Source organism: Conger conger, chromosome 3 (assembly GCF_963514075.1).
Source record: "Conger conger chromosome 3, fConCon1.1, whole genome shotgun sequence".
Classification (NCBI taxonomy): domain Eukaryota; kingdom Metazoa; phylum Chordata; class Actinopteri; order Anguilliformes; family Congridae; genus Conger; species Conger conger.
Window position 1 is genome coordinate 11,966,613 of NC_083762.1, and position 21,447 is coordinate 11,988,059.

Consider the following 21,447-nt stretch of genomic DNA (forward strand, 5'->3'; position numbering starts at 1 on the left):
CTTCGTACGCCGAGGCAAGTAGCCGAGGCTGCCGCACACAGCTGCCGCTGGTGCGCTACACAACAGCTTAAATAACACTGACGCTGAATACAGAAAATGCAACCAACCCACTGCAGAACACTAATGCACACTGAAGTGAGTTCAGGTGTGCCAGTAATTATACCCTGAGCAGGGTGCAAAGTATTGGCTCCTCCTACAACAAAAGCTGTGGCCTGCCAGCCAGTAAAACAATAGCCTAACTTAATAGCCTAGCTTACCTGAGAGAAACAAACACCTAACCCAGTTTCACTGAATCTAAATAAACACCACTTGTAATAGCTAACAAACAAACAAGTACACAACAGAACACTATAATGACAACTAAACTGAATTTAGAATCAGCAAGCAAACAAATAATACTTAACTAATCCAGGAGAAAATGCAACCAACCCACTGCAGAACACTAATGCACACAGTGTATTATTTACACTGTGTTATAGTGTATTATATAGTGGGTGGCGGTCATTGTCCATGATTGCCAGCATCCTGTTCAGTGTCCTTTTCTCTGCTGTTGATGTTGTTAAGCACTCCAGCTCCATTCCAAGTACAAAGCCAGCTTTCCTTACCAGCCTTTCCAGTCGCCCAGTGTCCCTTTTCTTAATGCTGCCTCCCCAGCACACAATGGCATAAGAAAGGACACTGGCGTTGACAGACTGGTAAAACATCCAGAGGAGCTTACTGCAGACATTGAAAGACCGCAGCCTCCTGAGGAAGTAGAGCCGACTCTGCCCTTTCCTGTCGAGTACTTCAGTGTTGGCTGACCAGTCCAGTTTATTGTCCAGGTGTACCCCTAGGTATCTGTATGTGCTGACCACCTCCACATTGACCCCTTCAATGGAGACTGGCAGCATAGTTGGCTTCGTCCTCCTGAAATCCACCACCATCTCCTTGGTTTTGGGAATGTTCAGTTGCATATGGTTGACATTGCACCACTGGACAAAATCATCCACCAGGTTCCTGTACTCATCCTCCTGCCCATCCCTGATACACGCCACTATTGCAGTGTCATCTGAAAACTTCTGCATGTGGCATGACTCTGAGTTGTGCCTGAAGTCAGATGTATACAGGCTGAACAGGACCGGTGAAAGCACAGTCCCCTGTGGTGCTCCGGTGCTGCTGACCACCTGCTCTGAGAAACAGTCCTTCATCCTGACAAACTGTGGTCTCTCCGTCAGGTAGTCTGTAATCCAGGATACCAGGTGAGTGTCTACCCCCATCTGCACAAGCTTGTCTCTCAGTCTGGCAGGCTGGATGGTGTTGAAGGCGCTGGAGAAGTCAAAGAACATGATTCTCACAGAACCTTTCCCCTTGTCCAGATGAGAGTGGGTCCTGTGCAGCAGGACCTGGGGTCTGAGGATGTTGAGTAACAGTCGCTCCATTGTCTTCATCATGTGTGATGTTAGAGCGACTGGCCTGTAGTCATTGAGCTGGCTGGGGTGTGGTTTCTTTGGGACTGGGATGAGACAAGATGTCTTCCCCATTGCTGGTACCTTTCCCAGTCGGAGGCTCAGGCTGAAGACATGCTGCAGAGGCTCCCCCAGTTCCACAGCACAGGCTTTGAGCAGTCTCGGACATACTCGGTCTGGGCCGGCTGCTTTCCGGGGGCGGAGTCTCCTTAGCTCTCCACTGACCTGATACGGCGTGATGATGGGGGGTATAACAGGAACATAAAATTTGCTTAAATCAGATCCACACTATGCACTTTTAAGAACTTGTCTGAATGTCTGAATAGGTCTAAAGTACGTTATTTTTAATAAAACCAATGAACAATAAAAACTATTATTCTTGAAACGGATATACTGTAACTAACTGGAATTATATGTTGCAACCATCCCCAACTCAGGCAGCCATTACATAGGCAGCTATGTGGGTTTGGAGTAGGCATGAATTTGTACTGAATTACTACACTGTAAACCATAGAAAAAATAGGCAATTGCTTAAAGGTATAATAAATCATTTTGGACTCCTAACGGTCAAGAGACGGTAACTCCAAATATATGTGTTTGTTTTATTTTGTAAAAAAAAAGTCGGAAAAAAATGCATATTTGCCAAAATGTTGGTGTTTCTCTTTAATTATGTTATATTTGTAAAATGAGGTCCAAAATCAGCTTAGGCCTACACGATGCATGATTCTGAAGAGTTATGGCTCCCAGTTGTTGAGTAGATCATTCTCTGTGTGTGTACAGTAGATATATTTATTATCCCCATAGAGAAATTATTCAGTGTGTAACATTTGACCTTTGCAAGCAGAAATGTATAAAGAAAAGTACAAACCAGTGTATTTTTGGCATTTTGGGGATGGTTGGCAGGTCAGGCAACTAGTTCTGTGCATGAGAACATTTTACTCTATGTCCTGATAAATTTAATTGTAAGAATTTTCTCATATTTTTTATTATTATTATTATTATTTTTAATTTTTTAATTTTTTAATTTTTTAATTTTATTTTTTAAAATGTATTTATTTTAAACATTTTCTCAGTTACAATTTTACAATTCTCCCATATAACTAAAATTTTTTAGTATAATCTGTGCTTTCATTTTTAATACAATTGTATGTATTAAAAATCCTGTTATTTTATATACCTACCCAACTTGCACTATTGCCATTCAGGCAAGACTGATCGACTGATCTGAACCTTTGCAAATCAATTGGAAATAAAAATATGTAAATACAATTTCACCACTAGCTTTAGTCAAATGTTTCTCCTGAAAACGTCCCATATGTTTCTACACATACACGTAACTCGTATACAAACAAAACATCTTCTCCCTTCACTCTCATGGGATCAGGGTAAAAATAATAAAATAATATAATAAAGGCAAAGAAAACCAAAAGCTGACAGGAACACAGCTCTCTTGTATACATCTCTCTCGTACGGTGGTTCCCCAGTCTCAGACATCTACTGTGGAAAAGAGTACACATTTTAACATCCTGGACTAATTCAAAACATAGTCCAGGTCTGTGCCGAATTAACCAGTAGGCCTGGTCCTCGGATTGCCCTGCTTCCTTCCCGCAAATCGCGCCCTTGCCACAAAGTGTTTTGCTGCTTTTTGTGTATTGCCTAACCTTGTAGGCCTACACTCGTCAGTCTTGTTTTATTGTGATAAACAATAAACGCAGCTTTCCCAATACATATGCCACAATATCTAGGTTAATTCACACTTCTCTCTTTGGTAGTGCATTTGAATAGCCCGCATAGCTGTGTTTCTTTATAGAGACATCCCAGGGAACACACTGAGCTCCGCGTGTTATTTTTATTTCCCGGTTCACCGAGCGACGCCCCATTCATTCCCGAATAATGCATCGCCACAAATAAAAGTAGGCCTCTATTTTTGCCCGGGCTGGAAGATTAGCCATTGTGACAGGCTGCAGGTGGATTACACAACCACAGCGAGGCAGTGTCAGGAACAGCGAGACTACGTGATACAGAGCGGGGCGAGGGAGGGAGGGCCAGGGAGGGAGGGGGGACGAGGGAGGAGGGGCGGGCGTGCGCACAGAGGAAGTCTCTGTGCCGTGTCTCCTGGAGTCCGGCTCAGACACGCCGACGTGCTGCTTACGCACGCCGTCTTCCACAGCGCCGCTCTCCGCGCGTCAGGCTCCATCGCACAGCGTCCCTTTCTGGGTGAGTTAGGTAACACCCAATCCCACAATCCAGTGCTCTGGCCTACTTCTGTCCATAGCGATGCGTGTTTTGATATTAGCAGGGATAGGTGTAGCTGCCAGGTTTCCATAGCAACCCCTGCATCTAGTGACCTTATCCTTTCGGTTACGCAACCCCACTTGGAAAGAATAAATTGACTTGGGGTATGTGACGGGATTCTGGCCCAGGGACTGTGTGGTGAATGATCTGATCTTGGAAGGAGGCAGGAAAAGCTCCTGATTAGAGTTGTCGACTCCTTTTTACCACAGTGCAAAACTTGCACTCTTGGCTATTTTACAAAATGGAGTTACTGAAAGCAATTAAAATTTGAACGGAGAGTACTGTTGAATGTTGCCAGTATTCTGTATCATTTTACTCTTTGTCAATGCAATGCTTTTAAATATTCATGATCTCTTTACAAAACCAGTAATCCAAGTTTGAGTTTCCAGTTTTCTAAAATTCTGACTTACTCACCTCCTGTGCCACCTCATAAAAATAATCTTGCAGGATATATCATTTTCACTGTCTTATCACTCCATTCCCTCTCTCAGTATACCCATAAAACTGCTCCCTTTGCATAAGCCTCATTTAATTTTCCATTAGGCAGAGGGACATCAAATTACACCCGTCCCCTTAATCTAACGCACATGCTCCTTCAGTTAGGAGACGCCACGGTGGCCCACGACGTCCTCCAAACGCCCTCCAAAAAGGCAGGGCAGGAGCGTATGTGGGTCATTGGGTCGCGCCTGCCCATCCTTCCTCCTGCCACTGACCTACATTAATGCTCTTGCATAAACGGCACTGATTCGCAGTTATGAATGTGCCCTCTGTCTTTTGACTTTGCACAGTCTTCTACCCTGTCTCCCAGCAGACCGAGAACCAAGCCCGCTATTTCTGATATCGTCTCACTCCAACAGTTTAGTCCATATGATGACCTCTTTTTAGTCAATTCTGCCCTCAAAAGGTTTCCAGCAAAATTATTATTTGTTTCTCTGAGTGAGTTGGTGAGTGAGTGAGAGCGAGAGTATTGAAATAATTTGGGTAACTCCAAAATTATGAACAAAATTTTAATAGAATATGTACACTATATAACAATATCATAAACAAATTACTATTGTAACACAATCAAACAGAACAACTACGTCTATGACATACATTCAGTGATGTAAACACAGATTTAGTTAAGAGGCAATTTTACAAATATCACACAGCCACCAAAACAGAACTTATGTTCACTAGTCGCTACTTTATAAATATAAATACCCCAAATCAAAATATTTCTCTTTGATTAGCTTATTTGAGCAGATTAACTAAATGCACGTCACAGAGGTAGGTCAGCATTCATAATTAGTGTGCAAATCAAAGTGTTGGATTTATAAAAGTCAGGAAAATGTAACTCATTTTACAAGTATAGCATTATTCAAATTTCCCATGTGATTGAACTGTCTTAACCTGCAATCACTAGTAAGAACACTCAAACCATTTCATCAAATAACAGAAATAAAAATATCAAATTGAATCTGTAAGTATGATTGTGGTCACACTTTGGTGTAAGTATCTGTTGAGTTGTTTCATAAGGTGGCCATATATCAACCCATAACATCTTCATGACTATGTCACATAAATAATTAATGAACAATTACAAGTTATTCCTGCTAATATGATTTACAAACACCTTCTTTAAGTACGGCTTGTGTAAAATGTCACCCCCCTGGTGTAAAATCCAGCTATGACCAGCTTGAAATACCAGCTACCAGCTGTTTCAAAACATACTGTTTTGAAACAGCTGAGCTGATCAAACCATGTTGTGTATTGAGCTGGTTTAACTGGTCAACCAGCTGTTTCAAAACCTAGCCTGAGCTGTTTTTCCCAGCAGGGCCGTGATTTAATTACATTTTTTTTCCTGACATTTAAAACTCCAGTAAATGAAACATCAGCAGCCGTTCCAATTCCGATGGCCATAAAGACTAACTTTACAATAGGTCTCCGACAATTTGCACTGCCATTTCCTATTACTCTTTTTCTTTCTCCACAGTATTTGCTTTGTGTAAATAAGGACTAGCGCATGGTTCTTGCCAGAAATATGCAACTGTCAAAATGTATATGTGTTGAGCCAATTGATCAAAACACATTTTGATTCCCACAAAATTAAATCCCTGTATCATCTTCATTTTATATTGTAAAATGATGTCTTCGGTGCCCAGAAGTGGAACGTGAATATTTTGTTTAAATTTTAAACACAAAGATACTTCCTAAGAGCTACAGAAAAAGCTACTTTCTGCTGAATTCTATTATAAGAATTATTATTATTGCATGGTACGGTATCATTTAATGTAGTCAAACATAAGGCACTACATGTTGAATTTTCAAAAAACAAACAAAAAAAATAAATCGGAGCCTACTTCTTTTAAGTTGCATGATGTAGATACTTATAAGAGAATACTAATATGCCGACCTTCTCTACATAAACAAGAGCAGAGGAGACACAGGACTCCAATAACAAACAGCTTTGTAATGCCACTGCAACACGACCCCAGCCTGTAGAAGCATTTGCACACCTGTGAACTGTTTTTGTTGGCGTTTTAGAGATAAAATCTTAGGAAGCAACCCCAGCAAGTGCAAAATAGGAATGCCACAGGTACCCCTCAGGCTGTGTCTGATGGTGCAAATGTGTTAAAAGATACGCAAAGGCAAGTCCAGGCTTAGATGACACTGAAAAAATAAACCACTTGTAGTGATACAAACAATTACTCCAAATCTTAGCACTGTAGTAGCCACTTCTTCCATATGATATGCATTTCTATTTCAGAATAAGGGTGAAACAACCGTCCTATTTCCCTGCTTAATATTCACATTGAACTCAGCATCATTAATACCTACATGTCTATTTTCATTCAAAAACAGTTATCCAGCTGGATGGAATTTTGATTCTGAGAGCCATTCATGCATATTTTAAATAAATCATATTGTGCAGGCAAATGGCCTAGATTAGGGATTCAAGAAAATATTTGGGGCATATTTGTATCAGCCAATAGTAGCTTAAAATAAATTTATTCAAATTGGCCCAATACTGAAATTGTGGCTATTACGATGATGCAACCTACCTTATAAGTTGCATAATAATAATAATAATAATAATAATAATTATTATTATTATTATTATTATTATTATTATTATCATTATTATTATCTGAATCTCTTTATAATTTTTTTTTAATTTGGCCTTTTTATCAGCCAAACTCACAAGTAAACTAGACATTCAGTAGCTCGCTAGTCTCATGTTCCCCACTTAATAATTAAGTAAACAAGGATAAAAATATTTTATGAAAATACAATTTGTAACATTTTAATTTCATGAATTGTTTGATATCTGCGCTCAGCCAGTTCTATGAATGTGGAAACTGATTGAATTTAGCATTTGCGCTATCATTTAAAATGGTGGCATGGGTATCAGCACAAGTGCCAGATTGGTTGTGGTTAGCCCAGGTCTAGATGTTGCCTCTCTAACTGTATCGAAGCAGCAGAGGAGTGGATGCCTTTTCCCTCCTCTTTCAGTCATATAAACTCTGGTTGAGAGTAAGATATAAAAAGAAAGTTAGTATAACATGGATAAAAATATTATTCAGCTTTGGGAATGGAAAGTTTGGGTAAAAGCGATTGAACCCATAGCGATGCCCTTTTTTCTAATGAGTAAAGACCACACTGATAAACAGACAAGCATCAGAGTAGGCTGAACTTACTGTTACTTATGTCACCCTTTCATATCCCTTGCACAGCATGTACATGAATGGTCAAGTAGACAAAATAAGGCAATATTGTGTCTGGGTTTTGTGTTTTCACACTTAAATTTACCGTTAAGCCAAATTAGTGTTTTTTAGTCCTTTAAACTGACTGCCGTTTTCTTAACACAAGCACACTGCAGATTAGGGCTGCCCTGGATGGTTACAGGGACTTGTTTGGTGCTCTGTGTCTTTTACTTTAATTAGAATATCATAGATAATCATTTATAAAATCATTAACCAAACAGCCAAGGATAGTACAAGTAACAGATGGAAAAAAGGAAAAGTCTTTCAGAAATGAATCATTTCACCTGAATGATACTTGATGAACCATTGATCCAAGCGATGTAAACAGTGTGATACACACACACAAACCATAAATAACACTGAAGAAAACAAAAAAAACGAAACCCTGGGTCTCTCACGGGAGAAAGGACAGACAAGGTTTTGTCACGCCGTTGAAGGGAAGTGTTTTGCAGATGTAGGTCCAGCACACAAAGTACACTTAAACGAGATCTGAACGTCACTCCCAGGTAACTTGTCCGCTGAAAACCACAAGCCACATCTCTGTCCATTGAGCTCACTCTTTTAAAGCACATAGGTTGCAAATCACAGTCAGAAAAGGGTAACCAATCCAGAGACAGAACTGATACTGGTTTTGTTCATCTTCTTGTTTTAAATCCCGGTCAGTGATAACAGTAAAAATCCATCCTCCAGGCAGTACTTCTGCGCAGAAGGGCATGTGGAATCTGGCCTCCTGAAAGACCGGCTGGGACAGATGGGCGTGTGGGAAGACTGTTGCCGCAGACAGCAGGTCATCGGGAGCGGTTTCGGGACATGAAGAGGAGGACCCTCCGGATGCCTATCAGCCGGTCCTTCAGGGCGGTCATAGCCAGGAAGGGGAGCTGGGCCCGGCCCTCCAGGGGCAGGACCGCCAGGAGCCACCAGCACCAGGACGGCCCGTTCGGACCCACCTAGGGAAGGTCAACATGCAGGCGTCATGGCCGAGCTCATTTTTAACTAGCATACCGTTAGCCAAAACATCTGTGGTGTGACGTTAGCATTAGCATGAGCATTAGCAACCAATAATGACTGGTGCACTGATTCACAAATATGACAAAGTTACCCTTTAGGAAATCAAGAGCTTCTGATTATACCATTCATCAGACATTAATTATTATGCTCTCGGTTGTTCTTTCAATATACAAAAGGTAAACCAGTGAAAAAAAAATTTCCAGCGATGAAAGATATGAACATGCAAAACTTGTATTTTACAACTGTAGTATCGGCAGATAGCACTCAAACCTTTCAACATAATTACATTACTTTTGACATGAATCCAATTATTTGTTTACCCTTGTGGTTTGCAAGTCATTGAAAGGAATGAAGCTCTGTTCTTTTTATATGAACAAATATATCTGCAGTACAGGACCACTCCTGGCAGAAAAACACTTGGCCTACCTGCGGTTCTGGCTCTTTCTCTGGCATGGGTCCGAAGTGTCCCAGAATCCTCTCCCTTTGTTCGGGCTTGAGGGAGCTCACCCAGATCAAGGCCTGCTCATACACAGAGTCCTGCAGCTTCCGAAGCTCCTCCTCCTGTTCCCCCTCCATCTGTCAATCACACCCACATCACTTCCTGTTTCACAACAACTTCACACCACACCCTTCAAAACAGGCCATAAACATGCACATGAAAGAAATGAAAGCCTGACTAAAATGACTGGCAAATATCTGACTTGGGTCAAGTAAACAATTGTTTTCAAATACTTTGGATTCAAATACTATTCCGTGTTCAATTGATCTTACTTGGTGCAACTGAGCCAACCAAGAGGACCGGAAAGCAGGGCTTGCACCTTTTCAGCATATTTAATGAGTTCCAATACACCAGGTAAGCTCAGTAAAGAGTAGAAAAGCATTTGAATCCAAAATGATGACCTATTTGACCCAAGTCTATAAATATAACCAATGTCTTTACATGTCAACTAAAATAAATACCAAAGAACATACTTTCTATGAAAGTAATGGAGCACGAGCAAAGTGACCAATCATACCTTCTTGTCTTCCAAATACTCGATGTCCGCTGTGTTGTACCCATCTCTCTGGCTATGCTGGACGACCCGGAACCTTCTCTTTCCGACGGTGTTCACGACGGAGCGGCCGTCCGTAAAGAACTCCACACTCCGGATTTCCAGGAGGCAGCCGTAATCTGCAAACCTGCGACACAGGAACGAGATTTAGGAATACTGCACATCACCTACGGGCTAAACCGGGAAGAGGGCGAGAGACCAGGTCGTCCTCGTTCACAATCAAACCCTCTCTAACTGAATGTCAGAAAAACATTATTGCTATAGCATGGTATTGAAATACACGTCTGGTCAGACTGCGAGCATATTGCTCCTACTGAAATTCTAATCCAGCTCCATCTGTCAAATTGTATCTACTTAATACATCACAGTAAACATCTATCAATCGCCCTGATTATTACACTGATCATGAACAGACATATACAGCCCTTCTGTGCAGATAACAGATCCAGAAATTTGAATACATACTTTAAAAAAATAAAGCATTCCTTCAGATCCATGAGAACCTTCAGAAAAACATGCCCCTATCCAAAACACACAATGTAATAAGAGTTTTGTTTTGTACTTTGACGAAAGCAGTAGTAGGTACTTATTTTTTTTAACCAATCTAGGAATTTCTCTTATGCCTAAAGGGTTAAACTATGTCCAATGATCTGAATGACAGCGCTGACGATTCTGTAGCGGCTAACCCTCTTCTCACACCGAGGAGGAGCCACGGAGATAGCGCAGTGTGGGACACCCGGTTAGAGCCTGGCTCCTTACCCCTTGACGGGATCGCTGAGGCACATTCCAAACTGCTTAGTCCCGATCTCCATGCAGCGGCGGATCATGAGGCGGTAGCAGGGCTCGAAGATGTGCAGGGGGCAGGGCACGGTCGGGAAGGCCATGGTGCAGACAAATATAGGCACGTTCTTATTCAGGCTGCAATCAGAAACCGGGCGGCCATGAGACACAGACCTCAAGCAGCACAACAACGTATTGACTGAAAGGACAACAGGCCCTATCTGGGATCAGCACTAATCTAATTACAACTGAAGGCTAGCGTAAAGGTCCTGAGCGACACAAGAGAGCAAAAGAGAACACGGCCTAGATTATAAATAAACACAGTGCACCAGGCCTTGACCCATAAAGAAAGCATTTAATATGTCTTCAATACTCATACACAACAGCATTTAGCAGGCCACTGAAATAACCGAACAGTTGTAGGGTATAAAAGCGGGTATAAAAATAGTTATTTGTACGTGTTTTAAGTTCAAAGCGTGTAATTTGATGAGATGCACTGTGATTATGTTGAATCCAGGCCTTCTAGGGTGTAGATCGTGTCTGTACATTCCAGTGTTTGGCTAATGGCCTCACGGCTTACTTGGACAGCTCAGCGACTTCCTCCTCGTGGACGTTCTGACGGTCCAGGAGCTCGTCTGGAAGGTACTTGGCAATGAGGTCCTCCATCAGGAAGGTCTTACAGTATCGTCTCTGGGCCAGGTACTGTGGGGAAAAACGTATAAAGAGTTAAAACTTTTACTGTAAAAAAGGTCTGTCTTAACATGTGTTTTGGTCTTGTAACCACACTTCTACTCAAGTAGAAAATATTGCCTTGTTATAGGTTCCCGTTTGCTTGACAGGTTACATTTTCTTACCCCATTGGCAAATAATAAAATTAGGCCTATTTGCCTATTTTTTTTTTTAGAAAATCTGCCAGTCTAGGCAGTACTCTACCTCAGAGAGGTCCTCTTTGCACAGAGGACATTTGGAGTTGTGGTCCAGGCATCTCTCCAGGCATTTCAGACAGAAGGTGTGCCCACACGGCGTGGTGACTGGTTCAAAAAAAAGCCTAAGATGGAGAAAAGACAGACATCATCACACATGATGGAATAACATTCCCATCACCCCCTCACCGAAGGCTAACTAAACACAATCATTCCCACTAGTTTTCCGGAATAACATTCCCATCACACCCTCACCAAGGGCTAACTAAACACAATCTTTCCCACTAGTTTTCAAGTACAACTCTACTCCAGCTGATCACTATTGCCTCTGGATAGCCTGTCTGCTCTGTCGAGTTATCATTTCTGTTTAATCAATTCCAAAGCTCTGCCAATCATTCTGGTTTGTGAAATCTGCCAAAAAAATCTATTACTAATATATCCCACTTCCCATAAAGTAGCTTTGAGACAACAATGGTTGGTGAATGTATTGAAATGTCTGTTTTTGAAAGGCTTTGTAAGAATGGCCCTGTGAACACAGGGAACACAGGTGTTGTTTTAAAAACCGGTCCGAGGTTTAAAGGTGTGCTACGCTTCTCAGTAGGCGTCTGAGACTGGAAACTGCACACCGAGAGAGTGGCCGCGACCACAAGAGATGAGAAACGTGAAACAAAGCTGAAAAGCTTTCACTGTTTTGGTTTGCTTTTGCTTTTTTTAGTTTGTCATTCCTTTCCACAAAGGTAAACAGAGGGATTAGTTTGTTTATTTTAGTCTGAACAGCACACTATCTCTCCCTGTGTCTCATACAATAGAACAGCAGTGAAAACTGGAATGTCCTCATATCCCTGTGTCCATTCTGTTCCTCCCAGGGGTGGCCCCTGGTGTGTGACAGGCCTGTTGTCATCTTAAATTACTCTTATGTTCTAATACTGCCGTGGCATTTTACAAAATCATAAAATTAATTGGCAGAAGCTGCCTGACATTGGTCATACTTTCAGGTTAACACTCAAGCGACCAACATAAGACGTACACACTAATGTCAGATATGACCCCAGTTTCAAACTTTCAAAAAAAGAAGCCCCAATTAATTCAAAAACAGTTTTTCTTATATAAATGTCATTAAACATGTAAATTACATTTCATTTTCATAAAAAACAAAACATTTTAAAATATACCCTCTGACATATTAATTGAGCATATGTATACAGTCATTTCAATTTGGAACATCATTTTACCTGCCAAAAACATCTGTGGGTATGTGTCACTTGATATCTTGTGCCCACATTGGTGGAATGTGTTGCTTTTGACTGGGGTCATATATCACCCCAAAGAGTATGTCATCACCGAATCATCACATCACTCCAAATTAAGGCATACACCAGATTGTATTTACTGAGGACAAATTTTGGAAGGTTCAAATATATTACCATTAATATATAAATAAAAGTATATGTCCGGGGTCAGATATAACCCCAGTTAGTCACTTAGGCTAATGAAAAAACTATAAACATGACTGGAAGTGCAAGGAAAGAGAAGTAACAATAAAAAAATATGTTACTAGTTTTAGGTGGGGCACAGGCTCTCAACAGCTTTACCTCTAATTAACCTTGAAACACTAAAACCACAAGGAAACAACTACATTCTTCAGATGGGTTCATAAAACATTATGCTGCAGCCAAAGAAAGAGGACTGATATTTACAGGGTAGCAGTCTACAGGAAATAGCAGCGTCATACCTCATACATAAGGAGCACTCCAGATCAGCCGCATCAAGTTGGCCTGCCACCACCGAGGACCAAGAGGTGGTCCCCTCTTTCAGCCTCCCGTCTGTGAAAGGGACCAGGGATTAGGGCCTATTGTTGTTCACATCACTCGAGCTCCTCTGAATACCTGACAAGTGCCAGGGCTATACGTTAACCAGCTCAGCATTTGACCCAGGTCTGAGGCTAATGCTAACATTTTTCCAAGTTGAGAAAGCCTTGCTTGAAGAGCAAGCTAACATCTCAATGGGTAGATGTGCTTCTAAATAATTTTTTTAAATGAACACACGTGAATTTAAAAAAATACACGGGAACAGGAGTCGCTGCACGGGAGCAGGGTCGAGCCCTGATTGGTCTTCAAGCTTACTTGACTTTGCGCGTTTACACGGCCACTCTCTGCCGCCCGCTGCTCTTCCCTCCTCCTCTTCGTCCTCCTCCACGTCTTCGTCGGCGCTGCGCTTGCGCTTGAGGAGGTAGCGGCCGTCCAGGACGGCGGAGTGGTACAGCGAGGCGATGCCCCCGTCCTCCCTGCCCTCCCCACAGCAGCCATGCCTCGCTCGCCCGCCGTCCGCTTCTTTACTGCGATTACACGCCGCCAGAGGCCTCAGACCTTCTGGAGAAGATGTGCTGCCATTCTTCTTGGTGCAAGGAGGAGGAGATGGGATGAGAGAGAGGGAGAGGGAGGGAGGGATGGAAGGGGAGAGAGAGAGAGACAGAGAGAGAGCAAGACGTTACATTACATTATTACTGGCGTTTGGCAGACGCTCTTATCCAGAGCGACGTACAGTTGATTAGACTAAACGGGAGACAATCCTCCCCTGGAGCAATGCAGGGTTAAGGGCCTTGCTCTTATTGCGACTACACTGGGATTAGAACCACCGACCTTGCGTGTCCCAGTCATTTACCTTAACCACTACGCTACAGGCTACAGACCAATCAGTACTGGTAATTGAAAGCAATAGATTTCAAGGACACAATCATATTTATATGCTCCACAGAGTGACATACTTAAAACCACATTGCTCTCCCCATGTCACCCGGCAAAGGGAAAATGTATTCTCCACATATTCAGTCAAACAGAAAGCAATACTGACCACAGCTCCACATCGCTCACCTTGTACAGACTCAGTGACATGGCACCGCCAGGTGAGCTGAGAGAGGTCACTGCATGTCCCTTTACTCTGGCCCGGGAGGACAGCAGGCTGCTGCAGTCCGGTATCCTCTCCTGGACGTTGTCGGGGACTGGAGCGAAGAGGTCACTCAGCAGCTAAAGAGATCACAGTTTCATTTCAAATACCTATTTTTAAGTAGAAAAGCCTAACCAAGGACAGGGATCACAAATTAGCCTTGGCTAGAAATCCTATATGCAACACATCTGTTTCATGTTACTGTAACCTGTTACACTGTTCTCTGCATTGTCTCTGACAAATAAACTAATAAGTTAAATATAAGAGTCACCAGACAAAGCTAGTTCAGTTCTACAACAAAGTTTGCACTTGTTTTTTCAATTATTTGAAATCAATACACCAATTATCCTGCTTATTTGTGGTTGGGGCTGTTATGCCAGCATGCATTGAGCAAGAGGCAAGAATACACCCTGGGCAAGTTGCCAATGCATTGCAGAGGACACAAACCATTCAATCATACCTATGGGTAACTAACTCTAACCTAAATGTCTTTGGACTGTGGGAGGAAATCCACACAAACACATGGGGAACATGCTAACTCCACACAGAAAGAGATTCGAACCTGGGACCTTCTTGCTGTGAGGTGACAGTGCTACCCACTGCACCGAATCAAAGCTTTAGTTTTTCCAGTGAAATTAGCACCTACCTTTTGAGCTTCTGGCTTTGCCAGTTTGCCTTCCGGTTCTAAAGCAATGCAGAACAGATACTCTGCTAAAGCTTCTTCTGTCTTCTTCAGCAAAAGAAGGGCTTGCGCTTTCCTTAAATGTCCCTGTAAAATAAAGTTTATTCTGGTTTAAAAAAATCTACAGCTGAATTGCCACCACTATAACTGATTAACATTTTGTTAAATCCATAGACGATTTATCATACACTGGGACATCAACAAAGACATACATAAAAACATTCAATATTTCAGTAGCCTACTATTCAAAGGAGTAAATTAAAAAGCAATAGATGCTCCTACATATTTTACAAGAGACTGAAGGTCACCTTTAACCAATGAGGCTGTAGTTTGCATGCCATCTCTGCATCGCTCAATGCATCTTCAGATTTTCTCAGGGCAGAGTTTATCTGTGAACGGTTTCTGAACAGCAAATGGTCCCTTGGAGCTAACAATAAACATAAAAAAGCTATTAAATGCACACATTCCATGGGTTTCTTTACAGTGTGATTCAATTATATGAAAGGATATTGAGTGCATTACAATGTAATTCCTAATAACACAATACAACTCGTGAACGTCCACGCCAAAACCACACCGCAGATGAATTGAATTGACCCTGGTTACTTCCAGCAATACACTGTATATCACCTATCTTTCACTCACGATTTCCTTTCAGTGGCCATTTAAACGATCGACATATTTCATGTACGACTTTTTATTAGGATTATTATGAATAATAATCTATCGTTTAAACTATTACTGTCATAGCTGTATAGGCCTGTGTTAAGCTCTTGGGTGTTGCGAGCGTGAGCGTGCCATTTAAACGAGATTCTACATGCCCTGCTCACATAAGCGTGTGCAAGAAAGTTTAGACAAAAATGGTTTAGGTAAGCTGCGACAGCGTGGGGTAGAGTGGAATTGTGTAACTGTTGCAACCATGTAATTAAAATCATTCCAATTTTCCAAAAAATATATCTTCGTGTCTAATTTAATATCCCGTTTTCGAGATTAACCATATCTGCTTCGCCGAAATATCAAAATTCCCGATGCACGACTTCCCGAATTGCAGACGATATGCGCGATCACAATTACCATTCGCAATCGTCATTTAATAAAGACAAAACAGTGCTTGACTGAATCTTTAGAACCTTTGACCTACATATTACGGCGATATTGTAGGTTACACAATCAAAGGCGCTCAGTGGCGATTAACAAAAATGCAGCGAGAGGTTATGCAATGTTTGTTCCGCTGCCCTACATTAACATCTTATTTAACTTCCACGCATCCCCCTATTCACTGTCTACAGACGTTGTTTAATGTCTCTCGTTATGAAACAATATTGAAACATTAACCAAATTGATTTCACAACATTGCTGCAAACCATCACATTCTAATGTATTTCATGATGTAGCCTATATAACGTGTTATACAAGAAGTAACCGGTCAGATCCAACACCTTATCACACATGAAATTACCGCGATTGGCAGGAATTTAATCAATATACTGCGGCACTATTTGGAACACAGACCAATAGAAAACAATTATTGGCATTAGCCTACATATACTATGGACGTAAACGCAATGAAGACATGCAGGCATCCAGCAAATAAAAAATACCACTGCACCAACAATGGTTCAATTACCTTTTTGTATAGCTTCGTTGTATTTTTCCAAAGCAGCTTCCAGTTTTTTCTCTGCATATAACCTATTTCCCTCATGCCTCAATTCAACAACAAGCAGCTGAGAGGGATACCATTTGGACAACAAGTTGCTAAGCACCACGTTGACTCTGTAACTCAGCACATCGGTGAGTTTTGAACAGTCTTGGCATTCTTTGCAGCAAACTGGCACATTTTCCCTCTCCAGGCACTTTCTGCAAAAGCAATGTCCACAAGGCAGTGTTACCGGCTCGCACAGAATTCCACAACATATCCTACATGTGAAAGCATCACATCCGCCGCATGTTGTAGTGTCCTGCTCCTGTTGGGTCTTGAAACGGACAATCCCTTCTTTTCTTTGGATGCTGTTGGTCAGACATTCTGTCAGATTTTCAAGCTGCGCAGGTCGTAACCTCTCGATTTTAGAAGCCCTCTGGTAGATTTCGAAAGCCTCGCTAAGCTTGCCGTCAAATGCCAACGCATCAGCTCGTTTCAATAGCAGCTCCTGTTGAGTAGCGTGGTCGGTGAAATTTTCTAGTTGGCATTCGTAGATGTCAGCGGCAAGCTGAAAGTTTTTTGCTTGGAAGGCTTCAGCGGCGAGCTCCAGCATGACAAAGCCTTCTACACCCTTCGTTCCCATATCTATACACGGGTATAACTATCTGTTGTTAAAAAAATATTGTTCCTTGTTCGGAAGTAACAGATACCGGTCGCATTTTCTTTGCTCTTAGCCTCCTGCCCCACACGCGTCTCTGTAATGAAACCATCGTTCTGTAATAAAGATCCTACGTAAAAAAAAGTGTTACATAAACGAGGTCACGTGACCGTTGGCAGCTGTTCTCATTGGACAGGTTTAGAAACTGTTACAAAACAAGTCGGTTGTAACATTTTAATTCTGTCCCCGTAAACTGTTTTATTTTTTATTATGAGTGGCTTCATATTTCGCGCTTGAAGGAGACTTACTTCACTGTGTATGTATTTACCGAACATAAATTTACGACTGCAAAGAGGAGTAAAATATACTAATAACATACGCATCTGTTTTTAGCAGGTGTTCATATGACACAAATAAAAGCCTGGCATGGCAATGCACTGATATAAATAATGTCATGGTCTCATTATCAAGCCAATGATACAATTTTCATGATGACTGTATGATATTAAAAGGTCATGCTGGACAGCATATCAATATGAGCAAAGTAGTTATTAGGCAGTTCAAAGAGTACGGAGGCTGTGTGGAAGATTATACCAGAGCTGCTCCGTTCTACATATGGGTCATCTTGAATTGATTGTACGGTCTCAATCCCATTTTCAGACAGGATTCTAAACTAGGCTAGGGCAACCTTCCTGATAATATTAGTTGGGTCTGGGTAACTGGGTCACCAATCTCCCAGTCAGACTTCCTAGTCCACATTAGGTTTTAGTATTTGCTTAGCAATGTAGGTTGTCTCTTAAAGACTCAGAAATATGCTTGCGGTAGGCTATGCCCTAGAGTACACCCTTACTGTTAACCAATTAGTCCAGCCTGAAAATGCTCATATTACACTCTGCTTCTACACAACACCTATGTGTTGTGTAGAAGCAGAATATCAAGCACTTTAATAAAGAAAACAATAAACCAGGAAAACATCAAACATGCCAGTGTACTTATGCATTAAAACATTTCAATGTATCTGTGCAAGAGATATTGTTCTCAAAATATTCTATCCTTCTTTATTATTAGTGGTTTGTTGTCATGTTCTCATGGCAGGAGCATTGTAATTACAACTATGTGGGATAGCCCTGCCCCAATCCATTATCTGCTAAGCGGGTTAGATAATGGATGGAAATTTAGGTTAGACAATTTTGAACTGAAAATTTCTCTTGGTCAATTCCGGTTGGTTTTAAATCTGCTTTATAAATAAATTTGACTTGAGCTGACTATCAATGTCTAAGTTAAATGCAAAATCGTTTAAATAGTCACTTAACTGTGCTGTTCTACTTCCTATAGGGAACCCTTCTGGAAAACCATTTAGCACACGTTTAAATGCAGCCTGTAGTGGTCCTTTGTGTAGCCACAATAAGATCCTCACAGCTGTTGGGCCCTTGAGCAAGGCACTTAACCCTCACAGCTCCAGGGGGATTGTCCCCTGCTTAGTCTTATCAACTGTCAGTGTTTGGGTGGTTCCCGCAATTCTTCTTCACTAATGTAATTAATATCCACTTCATAACTTCATAACCATCTACTGTAGGGACCATGGGACTCTCGTACTGTACAACAGTAAACAAAACATAAACAAAACATGAACAAAAGAAACAAATCACAACTGTGTTCCATCATTGAAGGGTTATGGCGGTTCTGTAATGATGTGGGGTGCATTTTTCTGGCATGGTTTGGGTGCACTCATATGCTTAGAGTTTAAGGTTGAGTTGAATCTGTACATAATGGTTCTAAGCAATCATTTCACCCAATGGCAATCACATCACATTGACCTTTCCTTTTTTTCTTCACTGCATGCACCTGGAGTGATCAGAGGGTTTTTTGAAAAAAGTTTTATGTCTTACATATATTGTGTGTTAAAAAAATTTTTTTAGGATTACTTTGATAAGACAATTTAACCTTAATTTCATCTTAACCCATTGCCACTACTGCAACAGAATATGTACAGACTATATTTGAATTCCGCAGTAACATCTGAAACAAATTAATTCATTAATGTAGTTCATTTGTACTTCACTTCAGTGGCAAGGCCATTTATGTCCCTGCGTACAGTCCGTTATGTAACTTTGGGAGCAGATTGTCCTCGGAGAGCAGCACTGAGAATAGAATATCAGCCTTCTGATGCATCGAACGCCATGCGTGGATGCAGGGTGACATACTGCGAGGTGGGAGGAAACACAAGCAGCACTGTTAACACACTGAAAGTAGCCTACAGTTACCCCGAGGTTCAAACACAAGCAAAACTGCTAACACACTGAAAGTATCCTACAGTTATCCTGAGGTTCAAACACAAGCAGGACTGCTAACACACTCAAAGTAGCTTGCAGTTATCCTGAGGTTCAAACACAAGGAGCACTGCTAACACACTGAAAGTAGCCTACAGTTATCCGAGGTTCTAACACAAGTTGATTTATGTTGATTCAAAAGCATGCCACGTAAAACTTACAGTACAGTCCTGGGAATTGCCTGTATGGGAGTCCAGTACTCTGTGTCCTTTGGAGGGCAAATGCTTGTCAACTGTGTTTTTAAAACCTGAGAAATAGGTACTGCTCAGTGCATGAATGGTGGTCTGGCCTGCACACCTGAATAACTGAATTTTACATTTCCATACAATCCTGATAAAGTTGATATATTTCTAGAAACACTAATGTATAAAAATGGGATACAGTGGAAATGTGTGTCTTATGTAAAATTTCTGAATCGATCCATCAACTGTCACACAGGAAAATGAAAATGGTTTTCATCGATGTGAATCATGAACAAATTTCTTGCAGAAAGTCTTGAGTTGCATGATTTGCATCCACTTATGTAATATCACTTGATTTCCATTATTATAGCTGTCAACACAAGTGCAAAAATTAACATTTATGTTTTCTTATTTCTTGGCGCACACATCATTTCTGGTGAATAACAATTAGAGCTGTTCCGTATTATAATCAGTTGGATGTTTTCTTATTTTTGTCATCATTTTACATATGCATGTCCAATGTACATATGCAACCCACACTGGCCCATTTCGGATAAGCTTGGGCAACCCTGCCTTGGTGAAACAAATACATTTGCGCTCCATCAGAAGCAGTCAGGCTTGTGTAATAACAGCAGACCCTGCAGTTCTGACTGGGCTTCAAGTGCAGTGTATCTGACCGGTTGACCGCAGAGCATACACACAGTACACTTGGGCTCAGGTAGAAACAAACCCCCACCAGCAATCATCTTGCACATTCTCAGTGAAAAGACAGTTGCAGGGAGTTAAACATCAGCACTCCAATCATCATTTATTTATCACAAGGAATGGATTCTATGAGTTCATGTCAGAATGTGGATAACTGTGCACGGAATGGAGGTTTCTCTAAAGTGACATTTCACCCCCTTCTTTTTTAAAATGGGAGAAAAGAGGAACAAGACCGAGCAGATTTGTTGGGTATTTTATTTAGGTATCCAAGGTAATAAAATAAATGGGAATACAACAAAAAGAACACTAACTGAACATCAAAATAAAATATTAAGTGTTGGTGCGGTGGGAAATCAAAACCAGTAACCAGTCCAACGTGTTCCGATGCTGCCATTCACACGCTGACATACTTGCACAGTATGCATATCACCTGAACACTAAGCACGTAGGGAAGTATCTGTGCTGAAAGTATTCCTGTCTCAAGGCAGTCTCAATTGTAAGATTAAAGTAAATTAAATTGTACTGCATTTCAAAGATAATGCGTGCAACACAATGTTAATTACATGAGAATAGGGATTATAAAACACAAAATGTTACACCAAATGCTATAGTCTACATAGATGTTCAGTTATACTGGGACAAGAGGAGGGATATTCTGTGTGACATTACTCAAAGAAAGTAGATCTGGAGGGCAATGCAGTAGCTAGTGGATGATATGTTTTTATTCAGTTCAGCTCAGTAGCAGACTAGCTTTAACGTCATTCAAACATTTATATCCCTCTGATAATACTTGAGTAAATAAAGTTCAACCAAACAGCTGTCATTAGCAAGTACCAACCAAACAGCTCACTGTTTGACGATCTCACCAGGAAAAAACGTTTTCATGTTGCATTTTTCTTTAAGTAGGATTACTCAGTAGGTGAGATCATTCGCTGAGCGAAGTCATTTCAGAGCTGACGTCATTTCACTGTAGAACGGTACATGCGTGGTTTTCTTGTAATTAAGGGACATACGCGTTAAACTGTTCTTATACGTTATGTTACTGCTGACTGTGTTTTG

At 41.2% G+C, this 21,447-nt stretch overlaps 1 protein-coding gene across 2 annotated transcripts; it reads right to left on the minus strand.

The window, feature by feature from the left end:
- Nucleotides 1-4,733: 4,733 nt before the first annotated feature.
- On the minus strand, nucleotides 4,734-17,274 carry LOC133124520 (LON peptidase N-terminal domain and RING finger protein 3-like). 2 transcript variants are annotated; one of them, XM_061235796.1, is made up of 12 exons: nucleotides 16,502-17,274; nucleotides 15,183-15,301; nucleotides 14,839-14,961; nucleotides 14,120-14,272; nucleotides 13,373-13,640; nucleotides 12,982-13,072; nucleotides 11,260-11,374; nucleotides 10,907-11,028; nucleotides 10,306-10,464; nucleotides 9,511-9,673; nucleotides 8,921-9,070; nucleotides 4,734-8,433 (listed from the first exon to the last, which is right to left on the minus strand). In XM_061235796.1, the coding sequence occupies exons 1-12, from the start codon at nucleotides 17,154-17,156 to the stop codon at nucleotides 8,275-8,277; spliced, it is 2,277 nt and encodes a 758-aa protein (XP_061091780.1). In that variant the 5' UTR covers nucleotides 17,157-17,274; the 3' UTR covers nucleotides 4,734-8,274. The 2 variants fall into 2 exon arrangements, with proteins under 2 accessions (XP_061091780.1, XP_061091778.1); XM_061235794.1 differs by having other exon boundaries at nucleotides 13,373-13,643.
- Nucleotides 17,275-21,447: the final 4,173 nt, after the last annotated feature.